The sequence below is a fragment of the Anopheles maculipalpis genome, chromosome 2RL, assembly GCF_943734695.1.
Source record: "Anopheles maculipalpis chromosome 2RL, idAnoMacuDA_375_x, whole genome shotgun sequence".
Lineage (NCBI taxonomy): Eukaryota > Metazoa > Arthropoda > Insecta > Diptera > Culicidae > Anopheles > Anopheles maculipalpis.
This window is the reverse complement of record NC_064871.1, coordinates 29,304,216-29,320,780: the sequence shown is the minus strand read 5'-3', so window position 1 is coordinate 29,320,780 and position 16,565 is coordinate 29,304,216. Positions and strand designations below refer to the sequence as shown.

The 16,565-nt window shown below is 41.1% G+C and overlaps 1 protein-coding gene and 1 non-coding gene across 15 annotated transcripts in view; both read left to right on the top strand.

Annotated features, from left to right (window-relative positions):
• LOC126557601 (casein kinase I) overlaps positions 1 to 16,565 on the top strand; it is a 65,752-nt gene that overhangs the window by 43,793 nt on the left and 5,394 nt on the right. The window contains exons 4-11 of one of the 14 annotated variants that reach the window (XM_050213425.1): positions 106 to 257; positions 8,739 to 8,853; positions 10,066 to 10,334; positions 10,438 to 10,608; positions 11,135 to 11,209; positions 12,308 to 12,388; positions 15,602 to 15,667; positions 16,531 to 16,565. The exon at positions 16,531 to 16,565 is cut by the window's right edge and continues 67 nt beyond it. In XM_050213425.1, the coding sequence (XP_050069382.1) occupies positions 106 to 257; positions 8,739 to 8,853; positions 10,066 to 10,334; positions 10,438 to 10,608; positions 11,135 to 11,209; positions 12,308 to 12,388; positions 15,602 to 15,667; positions 16,531 to 16,565 (964 nt within the window). The remainder of the gene's footprint in view (positions 1 to 105; positions 258 to 8,738; positions 8,854 to 10,065; positions 10,335 to 10,437; positions 10,609 to 11,134; positions 11,210 to 12,307; positions 12,389 to 15,601; positions 15,668 to 16,530) is intronic. The other 13 variants (XM_050213429.1, XM_050213436.1, XM_050213424.1 and 10 more) reach the window with 13 other exon arrangements.
• On the top strand, positions 9,173 to 9,245 carry Trnar-ucu (transfer RNA arginine (anticodon UCU)). Its single transcript has one exon. It is a non-coding gene; the product is annotated as a tRNA-Arg (tRNA).

Below are 16,565 nucleotides of genomic sequence, written 5' to 3'. Positions count from 1 at the left end.
GCTTTTATGTGCCCTCGCGTGTGTGTGTGTGTGTATGATTTTGTGCAACCGTCGTACAACCAACCACAAACGCGGCATAACACACTACCTCTACTACCCCACTAGCGGAAGGAATACCGGAGGTTTACTACTTCGGGCCCTGCGGCAAATACAATGCACTAGTTATGGAATTGCTTGGCCCATCGCTCGAAGATCTGTTCGATCTGTGCGGCCGGCGATTCTCGCTGAAGACAGTACTGATGATAGCAATACAATTAGTAAGTAATATTTGCAAACGACCAAACCAAAATGTCAAACAACAAGTGTCCCAGGGCGGATGGTCAGTAAAAGTAAATCATTCTCCTTCTCTCTTTCACGCCGAACGTTCTTACTAATGTAAAATATTTGTTTTAAAGTTTGAATCACAAACTGATCACATCAAAATTTCTCAACCAACAAATAATTCTCATCACCCTCACTATCGAAGCAAATTCGGTGTTTTTGTAATGCTGTTCACATATTTTCCCATGCAAACGTTCTGAACCGATGGTTTTATTCAGTTTGTTTTACTACTTTACCTCGCAGCTTAGTATGAACTTATTATTCTTTACAAAAGTAACAGACATGCATAATTATTTGTGTTGGTAAACAGAAAGATGCGTTTGGTGTTTGTATGTGAGTGTTTTTTTTTTGTCTTTTTGCAACTTTACATGATTTGGGATTCTTTTTATTCTGCAGTTTTTATTTCTTTAGTTAACGTATTGTAAATTTTTCAAACCATTTTCATGCTCTTATATTTCTACTACCACTTCTACACTACTACAACTACTTGGTACTTACTACTACTTCGCTTATTAATCGATTTGGTGACGTACAGACAAGATTTACATACTTTTTTTTTAAATTTTTTCTTATTAATAATAATCGAGCTATAAAAGGGGGAAAGATGGTATGCTAAATCACTGTTTTTTTAACTATCTTACTAAGAAGCTAGCAGCACAAGAATGGTCAAATTGAGCGGCATGCAATCAACGACTTTGTCACGTATTTCTAAACCATCTTGTCCCAATTTAAAAGGAAGAAATGAAGTACGTGTTTACATTTTATGACTGCACCGTTGTGGCATATTTATGTGTCATTCGGTTTTGAATTGATTTTCAGTGTATAAGTACAACAAAATATAAACTTACTATGATTATTTTGTTACATTGTACACCAAATAGACTCTCCCCTCGGTAAGCGGTGCGTCTAATTTTCCTTCAAGCAATTTTTCAATTGAATCTCTTACTGGGGGTATTGAGCGAATGGAATGGCTACACGCGGTTAGAAATGGCGAGACCAAGACGAGCGCAAGTTAAGTTGCTCTGAGCAGCGTGCTCCTCTGTAAGCATTATAGTGAATGCTGTGCAAAAGGTCAAACGCTAACCGAGTCGCCGATTTAACAAAAACATGCCAGCTCTTGTACGCTCTACATCAGCTCGGCTAAAATTCTAAATCAAAAGTTCTACCGAAAGTACGCGTTCGCTTAATCCAATAACTACTTGGCGCAGAATAAATTGCGCCACCGTTTGTTTGGTGTTCTTTAAACGTATTTGGCTTCTTGTGTTTCAATTTTAAAACAACAATTGATACAGGGCGTATAAAATGTAGGGTAAAAATACAAAAATAGGAGTGAAAGATTATTTAATTTAAAAAGGCGTGTACGTGCTTTAATCTACCCATTTGAGGCATTTTACATCGATTTTTATGCTAAAGCATTCGCGTTCTACTACTGCTGTCGTCAATTGCGCTTGGAGTGCTTCAAATTTGCAATAAAAATCAAGCTTGAGCTTTGCAAATCTTGCACATTTTCTTATGTTCGTTACATATCGTTTGTTTGTCCTCGCTTTTGTTGTTAATGTCGCTCATCACTACTTAAATGGTTCAGATAGTTTTATATATTTTATTTTGTTTTATTTGAGTATGACGGCTTTTAACCGTATTGGGAGAAAATTGCAAGTATTTAGTAAACAAATCGTTTAATAAGAAGAAAACATATTTTTAACCTGAATCAAATCACAGTGAATTAAACTTTCCTACGCATCTCGTTATTATGTTGCTCTGGAGATACTCGCAAATGTTGCACGTAGGGTGTTTATAATTATGGTATGCACTGTACAGTTGGATACAGTTGCAAATGAAATTATTTTTGTTTGGTTTAATTTTTTGTCATCTCCTTCTCTCCATCGTTTGTATGGCTTCTTAGGGAGCCGATTTTAAAGGAAGCACACAAAAAGGGTGGCCAATATTCATTCGACAGCTGTTAAACGCTTGACATTTGCTATGACACTCACTTGAAACTTTTAGAACAGCGTTCCACAGGAAAAGTTGTGCTTGTGCTTGTGTGAAACCTGATTCTTCCCATTTCTGAACACTTTCTTTTTGGTCTTTGGTACACTGTTTTGCATAAAGCTATTTTTTCTGCACTGTGTTACTTCTGCAGGACGTAGAAGAACCGACTGAAAGAAACGACACAGCCAAAGCAACAATGTTGTGTGTTGCATAGGAGTAGCTACTACCATACCGTGTGGTGTTGGAGAAGGACATAGCGATTTAAATACGGGGCACTGTGTGTGTGTGAGTGTGTGCGTTGCCTTTTTCGGTGGCATTAATCCATTCGCCAGCCTGCAACCTCACCAGTTATCGATTGTAAATAGCAGCGCATATTGTTGAGTAAGAAATATTCATGAAGTTTTGACACATACTCCCTACAGTTTTGGGGCGTCATTCAAGAATTCTTTTTTGTGTATTTAAAGTATTCTTTTTCTACTTAATACACTTTTCTCGCATACCAACACATGCACAGCAGCTGGGAAGAAGGTCGTGATGTAAGCGTTTTGATGCATAATACAAAATGTTGTTCCCTGCCTCAGCGAGCGAGCTCACACACGATGACGTTTCTGTGTCGTAGCAATGTTGGGGAAATCGCTTTTCAGGTCATAGACATACTGTCGCTGGGAAGCAGTTGGTTCGTTCGATTTTTTCTTTCGCGTTCGTCCGTGAAGCCTGGGACAACGACGACGACCATTGTAGATGATACATCGTCTACCAGAAGGAGCACCTATTGGTGGGACACCTTTGACACGTCGTCCTGTTCGATGCAAATGTTGTTTTGTAATGTATGCAGTTGCAGGACATTTCTACTTTCCCTGCATCGTGTCGTACACACAAAGGTGCTCATGTGGGTAAGCTAAAAACGGGGGCATGGTGGAATTTTAAATACGAGAAGGACACTTAGTCACAACGCTCACACACAAGCGCATATTCATACGCCAACCTGATCGATAGGTTGCAATTGCACTGGGTGGAATCGGGTGGAAACCCGGCCTAAACCTACCCTTGACTTATTTTTATCGTCCGGAATTGCATTTACGAGGACAATGCTTAACGCTGGCTTACGCTAAAGTGAATTGATTTTTCATTGCCAGTGTCAATGGTTGGTTGGTTGTTTTTCTCCCCTCTGGCTAGCTTTAAATGTTACACATCGATCAATATTTTAGTGTGTGTGTGTGTGTGTGTGTGTGTGTGTGTGTGTGTGTGTGTGTGTGTGTGTGTGTGTGTGTGTGTGTGTGTGTGTGTGTGTGTGTGTGTGTGTGTGTGTGTGTGTGTGTGTGTGTGTGTGTGTGTGTGTGTGTGTGTGTGTGTGTGTGTGTGTGTGTGTGTGTGTGTGTGTGTGTGTGTGTGTGTGTGTGTGTGTGTGTGTGTGTGTGTGTGTGTGTGTGTGTGTGTGTGTGTGTGTGTGTGTGTGTGTGTGTGTGTGTGTGTGTGTGTGTGTGTGTGTGTGTGTGTGTGTGTGTGTGTGTGTGTGTGTGTGTGTGTGTGTGTGTGTGTGTGTGTGTGTGTGTGTGTGTGTGTGTGTGTGTGTGTGTGTGTGTGTGTGTGTGTGTGTGTGTGTGTGTGTGTGTGTGTGTGTGTGTGTGTGTGTGTGTGTGTGTGTGTGTGTGTGTGTGTGTGTGTGTGTGTGTGTGTGTGTGTGTGTGTGTGTGTGTGTGTGTGTGTGTGTGTGTGTGTGTGTGTGTGTGTGTGTGTGTGTGTGTGTGTGTGTGTGTGTGTGTGTGTGTGTGTGTGTGTGTGTGTGTGTGTGTGTGTGTGTGTGTGTGTGTGTGTGTACGTGTTTGTGTATAGAACTGTTGCTTGTTTGGGAAATAGAATTTATTTCCCAATGGAAATTCGATTGTGGTGGAGCTCTGTGTTTGTATAAAATGTATCACATTTGGTTGGTTCCTGCTGCACACACGCTGTACAAGGTTAAATTTATTTTCAAACCACACTTTAAGCTCCTAAAACATACAACATATAACGAAACGAGTGATCGGAAGATGGCATCCATTCACACTGAGCAAAACCGTAGCGCAGCAAGCACAAGGCTTTCGACGCGTATTTTGTTGATGTTGCTATCTTGAAGCGAACCGAACCGAACCTTTCTCGTTAATATATGCAAGAGCCTTTAAAGCTTCTCGTTGTCCTTTTTGAACTCTACCCTTAAGCCTTTTTTTATCGCTTTGAAAACGTTTTCAATTTTAATCAACCAATTCTGGGAAAGGTTCCCGGCAAAAGGATTTTCCACCAAAATTGGCAGCCTTCGGAAGCTTGAAATCATTTCTGTCTTGGTGCTAGAATTGGAATCAGCCCTTTCCCATAAGGGAGGATCGCTAGCAAAAAAGGATATGCTAAAAAAAAGGAGTGCTTCGCAATTTTCCCACTTTATGCGTAGCTTGTTGGAAAAAATTTATTTTTTCCGCGGAGGAAATATAGTAATTTTTGTTTCTCTTATTGAAACTTTTTTACATATGCCTGGAGTCTCATCGATCGAATTAATCGCATTGCGGAACAAGTATGTGAGTGTACTTGCGAAAGTTTGACATCTTACTCAAAAAAAAAAAAAAACGAAAGCAACTCACGGAATAATGTTTATTCTAATGGAAAGCACGTAGCAACAGACCAAGATCCGGCACGCGCGTTTGGCTGTCTCTGTGTGGAATATGTTGAAAAACAAATCAAACCGCTGCGTGGGAAGGTAGATTCTCCCATTTCCGTTAATCAACGCACTCCCCTCCACACCCTTGCGGCGCGTCTTTAGTGGGGTTTTTTTATCGGGAATTTGCTAAGCATGGAAAAACAACCAACCAACAACCACCGGATATGTTTTGCATACTTGATACTTATGATGAACGTTGCTTTCGGAGCGAAGGAAATATTGATTGGAGAAAATGGAGATGATGAGTGTGTTCCATTACACGCCAAGTATGCGAACCCCACGAGCGTCGCCGTCGTCTTCGCTGTAGTTTGGTGGCCGCGAGGATGATGACGGCGGCATAAGTGACAAAGCAATTCTGCTCACGAGTTCTTACTATCCTTACGCAACTCTCTCAACACTGCGTTTGCTGGCAGATTTACAAGTGGGATCGCAAGATGTGACGACGATTGGGGGTAGCAGACGACTAGGCAAGAAACAAAAATATGGAAGAAAATACTTATCCCCCTCTTACGCGTGAGCGAGCATTGAGGTTTGTGCGATGCGAAGTTCACGATTAAATTGTGATTAGTGTTGGCGTGCAATGTGTATGTGTACCTATATTTAGAATACAACTTACGCGTGTACTCTAGTAGTGAATCTCTTTGGTGGAACAGATGAGTGTGCGCGCGCGTAGGAGTCCGGAGATACTCCGGTTTTTGTTGAACATAAGCCACAGATGAACGGTTCTGTCTCGTTCCCGGCTCGTTCTCGATAAAATGTTTGTGTACGATACTTTAAGAAAAACCCCCTACAGAAAGCAGCAACGACCCCACCGCGTGTAAGAGGAATTATGTTAGGTTAGGGCCTGCTGTTGCTGTTGTGATCTTGGCCAGCAACTTCTGTCTGTTTCGTCAGTGCATTGCATCACTTGAAAGGCGTTCCTATGCCGTGTTGAAACAGATTTTGCTCTCCGGAGTGGCTGTACTTTGTTAAATAGAATAATAGTCGTCAATGGATTTGCTTGTTTCTTTTTTTTTCGGACCCAACCATATTATTTAAATCATTTAAAGATAATGACACAAATCTGTGACTTCTAACATTTCTAATGATGCTTAAACAATTCCCTCTGAAAACTAATTAAAATTATTTATTTCTCGTGCACACACCCACCCGTTGTGATTTGGCTTGGAAAATGGGTGCTACTAGCATAAAGATTGTTACAAATCTTCCCTTCCCTTCGTTCTCTTTCTGGCACACAAAACAACAATTAGCACACAATTAGTACAAAGGATTAACGTCGAAGCGACCAACCATTTGCGCCTCGGAAACTTTTCCAACAGAGAGCTTGAAGCTTTTTATTTTCCATGTCGCTCTCCCACCGTGTTGAGCATGCGATTTAAAACTGCATCCAAATGGTTTATTAAGACATTGAAAAAAACACATTGTTGAAGTTTGGTTGTTGCTTAGAGTTCCAGGGAGGGGAGGAGCTTGCTTTTGTGTTGTCCACTGTTGACGATGGGTTAGCTATATTTACAAGAACGGAATGCACGGATTACCATCTAAAATGCAAAGAAGCTTTGTTGAAATGGGTGGCATTTTAGCAATGCATTTACCTTAAGGTCGATTTTTCGTTCCCTTCAAGAAAATGTGGTAGCAACCATGACTTTCCAAAATGCAGTATAGCTCTTCTAGTTTTCGTATCATTCAAATATAGACCAAAGCTTCCCTCAAAAGCATGACGACACAGTGCTGAGCGTACGGTGTGCTAATGATCTCGTTAACCCTGCTAAACGATTTGGAGAGGATCATTATTATTGTTCCTTCATTCACACATTGTTGTGGGTAACAATTAATCGTGTCCGTGTTTTCCTTTCCAACATCACTTGGGTGAGCGATGCTGCCCTCTGTGCTTCGTTCACATTTGCTCTTTGCAATCAATCCCTCCCTTACTGACCTTACGCCGAAGAATTTTCTTCTAGTTTATCATCGAATTGGGGGTGGGGGGGAATGTCCTTATGGCGAGGAGGGACTCTGTTTGCAGAACTGATTGCGATGGCTTGTATGTTAGTGACGATTTGTCACCAGTACGGTGCTGCTGCTCGCTCGGGCATACACTGCTACAGAGAATGCCCAATACACGGGGCAACGTTGGGCCCTTGAACTTCTTAGCTCATGGGCGTCTAGGCGCTGGGGCTCTTTGGATGAAGAAGGATAATTGAGTGTTTGTGCGACACCCGACAGAGCCACCATTTTGTCCCTTCGATCGGATGATAAGTAGGCAGGGTTGGCCTCGGCTACTCCTTCATTAGGAGGTGCTAAAATGGATTTATTTAGTCCATCCTGTGTACTCCGTTAGATACGTGGCAGACTTGATACCGCCTAATGGTGTTTAGACAAAAAGCCCTGTTTCCAAGCCGAAAGTAAAGTTGTTCTTGTGGCGAAGTTTTGCAGGACTACAGATTAATGGACACTTGTTTATCTTTGCTGAATAACCGTGGCACAAGTTTCGTCACATTAGGTGATACGGAGTGTATCACAAAATAATCACTAAGTAATCATCCTACGATATTTCCCTCATGGAAGAAAGTAATCACCCTACGATATTATTGAAGTGTTCAACTGCTTTACTGTGAGCCGTGGATTAGATAGCTAAAGGGCAGGAAATTTAGCTTAAAGTAAGCGTGGCGAAGCTGTTACAACGACTACCAGGCTCCGGTACTAGCACTGATCAGGTCATGAGAACGACACCGAACGACTCAGTCGGTAAATTCTTTTTAAGTCGTCTAAGTACATGGATGGAGGAGGTATGGTAGGTAGGTACGGGGATATCCAATATCCCCATGTTGGGGATATTGGATTGAAAAACGACGTTACTAGATCGCGGCGCTTGTTCCGAGGTTAGCTGCAGCAGACTAAGACGGTAAAGCGGTTCTCAGGGCGCCTGATAACTAACTAACTAAGGTTCATCTGTAAGAGCTTTTTCGGATATTGGAAACAAAAAAGAGAGCTACGTCTAAACTCGCTTGCATAGAGTGTTGGTGATATTTTTAAACTTGCATTATCAAATCATGCTTAAATTTTTGATAGCTTACTGAACTATTCCTATATTCTAATAATAGTTTCCACTTATCGATCGATATCCATTACGCACGCCCTGCCGCACAGCAGTACCTCAGATTTGAAACTAAGTAATTACGGCACGCTTTTTTTTATATTAGGAAAGCTTAGCCATGATGTACGTCAAACGAAACTCGTGTCATTATACCGTTTATTTTTCTTTTTTCTCATACAAAGTTCTAGCCATACAGACGACACACTCCCAAAAGTTTAATGTTGCTTATGACGCACTCATCGACCCCTCAAACAGCAGCTACACATCTATGTTAAACTGGACACTAACTTGACATACATGCATGACGAGATACAAAGGACAATATGCTTATTTTATTGTGACGTGTGTAAAAGTCAGATACAAATGGAGAGCACAGTTCATATTAATCATAGAGGTGGATACGTGGTTCAAATCCAATTTGTAATCGCCGGAAGAAAGGAAAGGCTCGGGGATGTGAAAAAGGAAAGGAGTTTGCAAATACAAATTTTACACCAAAGGCCATCTGGAGTGAGCTCTGGGCACGTGTGTACGTTTAGCATTAAGCAAGAACGATAACTAATTCAACTTTTCTTCTTTTTTTCCCTCCAATTATCGCTTCACTCGTCGACAATGTGGCATCATTATGCTTGATTTAACGTGTTTCTTCCACAGCTCCATAGGATCGAGTATGTGCATAGTCGTCATTTAATTTATAGGGATGTTAAACCCGAAAATTTTCTAATCGGTAGAAATTCAAATAAACGTGATAAAATTATACATATAATAGGTAAGTAAATTTTATTCTTATAGCATTTCTTAAAAAAAATACGACCATTTCCCTTTTTTGCTTGTACCTTGCTTGCTGCACAAAACACGAGAATAAACTTTGGGTGAAGTGGGTGAACCATTCACTGCAAAATAGAATGAACATTCTTCTCACGCACCCATGCGCACCTGAGCGTTGCTGGTGAGAAACGCGTTCTCCGAGCGTGCTGTTCACTCACCGGGTGTTCATTCGGCCGACCGGGTGAAGCGTTTCGTGCAGCAGCTTGGTAAGCGAACGGCGTGTAGAATCTGTTTGGGTGTTAGCACGTGGTTGGCAGCGTGTCCCTTTGGCGCAGCGGATAGCGCGTTGGACTTCTAATCCAAAGGTCGTGGGTTCGATCCCCACAAGGGATGTGGATGCGTTCCTGGCGAGCGTGGAATGGTTTTTTATGAATAAAAATCTTTTTTTACGCTATCCAGCGTATAGTTTTTCTACTTTATATTGAAACTTATCTGCTTTTTGTGTTACTTATAACTGTTTTACAGTAGTATTTCGAGCAGTTGTGCCCGCAACATATTTTTCACATAAATTGACGTTGTTACTTTGGCTGCAAAGAATTATTGGTGTAGATTTTATTTTTAAAACGACACGTGAGGCTAAAAATGTACATGTTTGAAAAGCGTGGCATTGGACTTCACTACCTGGGAGCTCTTCCTAAAAAAACGAGCGGCATGTCAGCGGTAAAGAACGGTCTTCAGTTTGCTTGGGGGTTGTGTTTCCAACCGTGAAAAATTATTTTTAATTTTTCAACCACGCGCCACCAGCAGCAAACGCTGCGTCGCTCTTCTAGTGCTTGGAAAAATTTGACACAACGGCGTGTAGAACCATGTGGTTAATTTGGTAAATGAGCGTTTGCTGTCTGGCGGTACACAACATACCATCAAAGATGATCAGCATACTTTTTTTTTAGATATTGTTACAACGAAAGGATGAATGAAGTAGGCAAATTTATTAAAAAAAAATCTTTCTTTGCTGGATGAGAATTAATTTTATGTAACCTCCGACTTTGAACATGTTCCTTCCGTTGTTCATGTCTTATCTTATTTTCAATGTATATTTACTATTTTATTCTCTATTAACGATCAAAAAAAGGGAAATGGTTGTGTGTTGCAATGAAATATCTAATCCTTTATTGATTTTAAAATAATTTATCTTTTGTTTTTCAATTCACAGATTTTGGTCTCGCCAAAGAGTATATTGACTTAGATACGAATAAGCACATACCATATCGAGAACATAAATCGCTGACGGGTACGGCGCGATATATGTCGATCAATACGCATATGGGTAAAGAACAATCCAGACGTGATGATCTAGAGGCACTAGGCCACATGTTTATGTATTTCCTAAGAGGTTCACTGCCATGGCAAGGTCTTAAAGCGGACACACTCAAAGAGCGATACCAAAAAATTGGTGACACGAAGCGAGCGACACCGATCGATGTAAGTTGTTGTTCAACCTGTCGATGGTTGTTGCTTCACCCCCTCAACCGTGAAACACTCACTCACCCCTCCCATGTTGTTTTCTCTGCTCTGTTTGTTTTAGGTACTCTGCGATGGTCATCCCGAGGAGTTCGCCAAATACCTGCGCTACGTGCGGCGGCTAGACTTCTTCGAGACGCCGGATTACGATCATCTAAGGCGACTCTTTCAGGATCTGTTCTATTTTAAAGGCTACGTCGACGATGGTGAATTCGATTGGACCGGAAAGACGATGGTACGTTCTACCTAATTGTAGATATGTCTAACTAAGGAAGAGGGAAGTGGGTCAGCTGTTGTTGCCTCTGACAAGAATTTAGAATCTTCCGATAGTGTTTGCGCATTTGTGTGATCGGCGCCCCCGTTGACGAGCTGTACACGTCAATGTTTATCTTGTATTCTATCATCGTTTTATCCTAGAGACATCGTTTGCCGAATAATGAAAAAAAGAACACGGTTTTCCCACAAATCAAGCGGTGCCACGGGGCTTTTCCCTGATGAACGCACTTGAAATTTGAACGTAATGTAAACGAAAGTTTAGTTGAAAATTGAATCGTTCTTCAGAAACCTGAACAATCGAACAGAAGATTTGCTACTTCTCCCCACCGAACCGAATAGTGTTTCTTAGCACCACATTAGTCTGATCGCAATTTATGTAACATATTCTTTTCTTCATTTGTTTGGACACGGGAAACGCACATAACCGTCACAATCGGCGTTAACTTTGAATTGAATTTGCCACACCGCTGCTACGGGTCATGAAGCCTTCGAATTTTCACGTCCTGCGGCAGCTCCGCAATGCGCCACCGTCGCACATCGTGAAAACCAAATCAGCGAAGGTGTGTGTGTGTGTGTGCTGAAAAGTTGGTAGAAAATGAAGGCGTGTTGTTATACTCTGGTTGTATTCTCGAGCGCGTATTATGTTTGCTAGGAAGTAACATTTGAAAATTTGTAGTTTTTAAAATTTGAAATGAAAATCGTTTAATGTCCGGTTGTAATATCGCTAGAATCCGTTTTTTCATGTTTGTTCAGTTAAAATAACAGTGTATCAGTGCGTCCTTGTCGTAGAAGAAAAAAAAAACAATCGCAATGTTAAATCTGGCAACATGTTCCTTGTACGATGCACAACAAAAATTCTAAATAAACATAAAAATAATTTAAAGGAGCGATTTGCAACGATGATGTATATGTAACATTTTTCAAAGCTTCATAATGTACGTCAGGCAAGTTAAAACGGAATCACTTGATTCGGAAACTACGTTGCGTAGCTTTATTCTGGCTTCCGCGCACTCGGGGAGGCAATGAATGGGAAGGCTGTACTACTAATTGGATTTGCTTGGATTGTGGTACAACAAAGATATTCCCCGAAAGTTTGAAAGATTTCAACTATTTGACAATGTCTATCTAACATCTAAAAGCGGAGTGTGGTGCGATAAAATGTGACATTTGTTAGTGTTTCAGTTGCGTAAATCTCAGGCCAAGGATATTGGGACTTTTTTAACATTTTGCCGAACGCACTTTACGTAATTATTTTGTGAAGGTTACTTAGTTTCTGATACGTTTTACATAACTATATACGATGTGGAAAAGTTTTCGATCGAACACAAAAAACGCAATTCAATTAAATTAGTGTAACGGAATACGCTGTCAGGAGAGTGATTGGAGAAAAATCGTTCCTCGTAAAACTACACTTTTCTGTGACGTAATTCCTCGCTGTATTTATGTGTTCAGGCACTATTTGTTGCAAGAAAAACCAGCACACGTACACTGCGCTAACATTCCCGTAAATCCCGCTCGTTATTATTCATCCTACAGTACTCGTGCTGAAATCGTTCGCTTTTTAGTTTAGAGTGCCATCGTTTGTAAAATGTAAAACCAATGTGGAAATCACCATCTTATGGCTTCATCCCTTTTTCTTATCCCATTCCCACCCACAGTCAACGCCCGTCGGTTCGCTACAGACCGGTCATGAGGTCGTTGTTTCGCCAAACCGAGAAAGACACACACCAGCAAACAAGGTAAGATGGTTTCGTTCCATACTATTAATTATAAGTTTATTACTCTCCCTATGGGATCCTCACAAGGGGCAATCCTTCGGGTTATGCGTGATGTATGTGATACAAAAGAAAAAAAGAAAAAGAAAACTCGATAAGATTATGTTTGAATCTCTTCATCCCAGCATCGATTCCCTATAACTGCACAAACTGCTTTACTATTAAAAAAAAACTCCCACATTGTTTAGAAAGGATAATTTCATTCAACAAAAAAGAAAATTCTATTCCTTTCCACTCGGTGTTTATTCGATTGCACATCATTTTGCATTAATACAAAAAGAAATGAAAAAAAAAAATACGTTGTAAAACCTTCATCTCTGCATTGTACTGTTTTGTTCTGTGTCAAAATGCAACACTTACTAATAACAATAATTGCATCAATCAGCATTAGTCCCGGGCACATCGTTGCTGGTGGCAATTTGTGTTCTGTTTTTTTTAACTAATTGTTGTGCATCCAATACATTTTATTTGATCCCATCACATTCGTCTACAACAAAATAAAACATCAACTTCTTTAACAACAACTACGTACAAGCTGATTAGTGAACGGCGGAAAATCATTATCATCTCCGGGTTGACTAAAACAAGTCCTTGTAGTCCACGCGTGTGTCTTAACAAAAGAGTAAATGTCCCATCCAAAATGCCGGTTTTCCTAACAACATAACTTTCTCATCAGATCGTGTGTATGTGTGCGTGTGTTTAAGTTTCTTTGGTGTTTCTTGTAAAGCGTCCTTTAAAAGCCAACGTGCGTAGTTCTTTAGGTCCTTTAAAATTGAATCTTTATTACCCATTTTTAAGCCGCACCTCTCCTTCCATTTTCTTGTAGGAATGAGGTCGATTTATTTTAGATTCAATTTGTACTTATGTTCACTGTGCATAAATAGCGTACATTTTACAACAATATGCAATTTTTTATTTTGTTCATAAATAACGTCCAACTTAGACAAGCTCATAGACCAGCGCACACTCACATATCAATCACAGTGTGTGTGTGTGTGTGTGTTCGGAACGTATCACCAAACAAATGACATGCAAACGAAACACTTGTGTATTATTGCTGTTAGTGAGTTATTTTTTAAAAATGGAAATTTTTGTAAAATTGTCATTTTTATTTATTTTTTAAGTAAAACAAACATTAACATATTTTGTTTTGTTTTACTTTTTTTTTACTTTTGCATGTTTTTTTTTGTTTTTATTACAATACGTTGTTGTGGTTTGTTTTTGGAAGCTTATTTTTATAAATCGATTAAAATTTGTGTTTGATTTTTAATTTTTTGTTTGCGACAATTTTCCTCCAAATCATCACCGTTTTCTTTCTACCAAACACTCATTCCACACCCGTGAAGAAAATTGTACGTAAAATTGAATTCTCTGTATACACGATTGAACAAATTGCTTTCCAGCTCACTTGAATCACATTCACCACCACGAACACTACCACCCTCAACCTATCAATCCCAGGCATCTGATTTCGAAACACCATTTCGTCGAATCCCACTCCTAAAGGTCAAGAGATATTTTTGGATCTCATCACTGTTAGAATCTCTCAGATTGAGTAGTCTCGGATAGAGTATGTATGCGCGTTTTGCAAAACCACCTGTTCCACTGCGTCCAGGTACGTTACTTGGTGGTAGGATTGGACCAGCGTGATTTGGACATTTCAATGAAACCAAGCTTCTTAAACAGTGTTCGGGATGCTACATTTACGTCCATAATGTATGCGATCACTTCGGTACCTTTGGCGTCCGTCTCATTCTGCCAGGTTTCGATCGTGCGAAGTACCCAAGCTTTCACCAACACCGATGCTAAGCCTCGATTTCGGTGGCCAGGCTCGATGTAGAGATGGGCCAGTGCACCAAACTCGTTCGTCAGTATCCATCCGGCAAGATGTCTGCTACTGATAGCAGCTTCATCTCCTACTGCTGTGCACTTCGCCAATGCGAGTCCACCGTTCAAACGCAGCAAGGATCGATAGTACTCCTCCGAACCTGCGTAACGGTGAGGCCAGGTGGCATTAACTTCATACGCATGGGTCTCATCCAGTGGTAGTATCTCGTAATCCGTCGGAATGCTAAAAAACAATCAAGACCAGCCGTTGCATATTCAACTCAGAACCCTAACCCCCGTACACGACGTACCTGATTTGCAGTTCCCGTGCCGTTTCACTAGGTAAACGGAAGAATGTAGAGTTGCGGAACTCTAGATGCGGTGCTCTCTGCTGCAGAACGCCCTGAAGCATCGCGTAATGTTCCAGCGCTACGCAGCTGAATGCGAGATCTTTACCCCAGTCGATTTGTCGCGTCTCCAACAGTGCACGTTCCAACGGTGACAGTTCGTCTTGAAGTGTCCAGAACACTACGGTCGGACACTGTTTTGTGATGTTTCGGTGCACAAAATGCTTCATCAGCGCAGTTTACAGAATAATTTAGAGCTCGTGTAACGTACCTTTTCTGCATCGGTAATTGACACAAACGTGCCAGCCGTTGTCAACTCGTCCCGATCAGTTGCCGCTAGCGTGAAGAACCGTTTCCACACGATGGGCGATACGGTCCAGTGTCCGGTGGAAGAGGAGCGTGCGGAAGACGTTTCGCGGATCTTCGCGCACCATCTCAGATGGTTGTCAACGAACAAAAAAGGCGCCAACGTGCCTGGCAGACCTCGACGGTAGCATTCTCTCAGCAATCTTATCTCATCCTCACACAGACTTCGCAGTGGATCAGGTGATGACTGTGATGAGTGGGGATGGTGCGCTTCCTTCATGATGTCAAACGTAGCACGAACAACCGTACTGGTCGGTGGTCAAACGAGCACTGGAGACCACTGTACCAGTAATATCACTAACGTTTTGTTTATGCGATCTGGAGTGGATCACGTGGATTATTACTTGACCGAAAAGAATCTTATCATCAACAGCATTTGTTGTGTGACAGGGTTGCCTACAAGCGTCATACAAATTATAAGCGACTCGTTTAGCAATTGTTCAGTCATTTCTGACAGTGTGTCTGTTAAATAATGTGTGTCTGTTTTTCACTTTAATTTTTGTCGTTGTTGTACTTCCGTGTAGTTAGTCTACACGCGGCGTTTCTAGCCGTCTCAATCCACTACTCATCTACTCATGCAATAATTCACATCAAATGTGTCTTGCTATGTTTGGCTTTCGTTTCTCTCTCTCTACAGGAAGGTGCTGACTTCTTCAGCTACTACGACGAGGAACTAAACGACGATACAATTCAAATAGTTGAGGTTTGATACTACTTTTCAGGAACTGTGTTTTCTTTCCCATCATGTTTCCCTTTGATAAACGTTAGTGGCTCGTCTCGACGTTTGAAGGATTTGGTGTTTTGTTTGCTAATTTCATTCACATTGAAGTCAATTAGTCGGCTGTCCGAATTCGTGTACCGTGCAATGTCATCTTAAGAAAACCTGTACCATTGTTCCATTCCCTAGGAATCCCTTTTCGTCGTTTACATATTCTCCGCGCCAAATGTGTAGCAACATGTGGCGTCCTCTAGTAGAATGTCCGGAATATTCATATTTCCCCATAGATGGCGCTAATCAAGTCTCGTTAGTTCGTATCGTTCATCTACCCGTGTGTTCGCATTGTGTTTCGGAAATGTAGTGTTGTTATAATACAAATATGGCTTGTTTTAGTAACCCGATTTTGATCAATGATTGTTCCTTGAACCACCTACTCACATCACAGTTACACTTTAGATTTATCCCTACCTGTCCAGCCAAGTGATCGTGCGCAGTTTGAAAGTTTAGTTAAGCATCATGTGCTCTTTCACATTGCCGAATCAAGTACCATTTTTTTAGTACTCTCATGCTGGAGTGCTCATGTATTACTTCGCTACGAACTTGAATTTAAGGATAATCCAAGCATCTAATCACGATCTTCGTTCCCGTTTTTTCTTCTTTTTCTTCTCTTTTTCAACAACGCACACACATGCGGTGTCTTGTGGCACATGCTTATCATACCAATTGGGGGTTTTGGTTTGATTTGGTTGATGCATTGATGTGTGGTGCATTCCGTCCAACCTTCTTGACCCGTCGTCGTCGTACCTTACGTAACTCGTCCGATAATCCGATCGCCGAAATATAAATAGCAGACGAATTCGAAAGGCGGTGTCGCCGCCTGGCC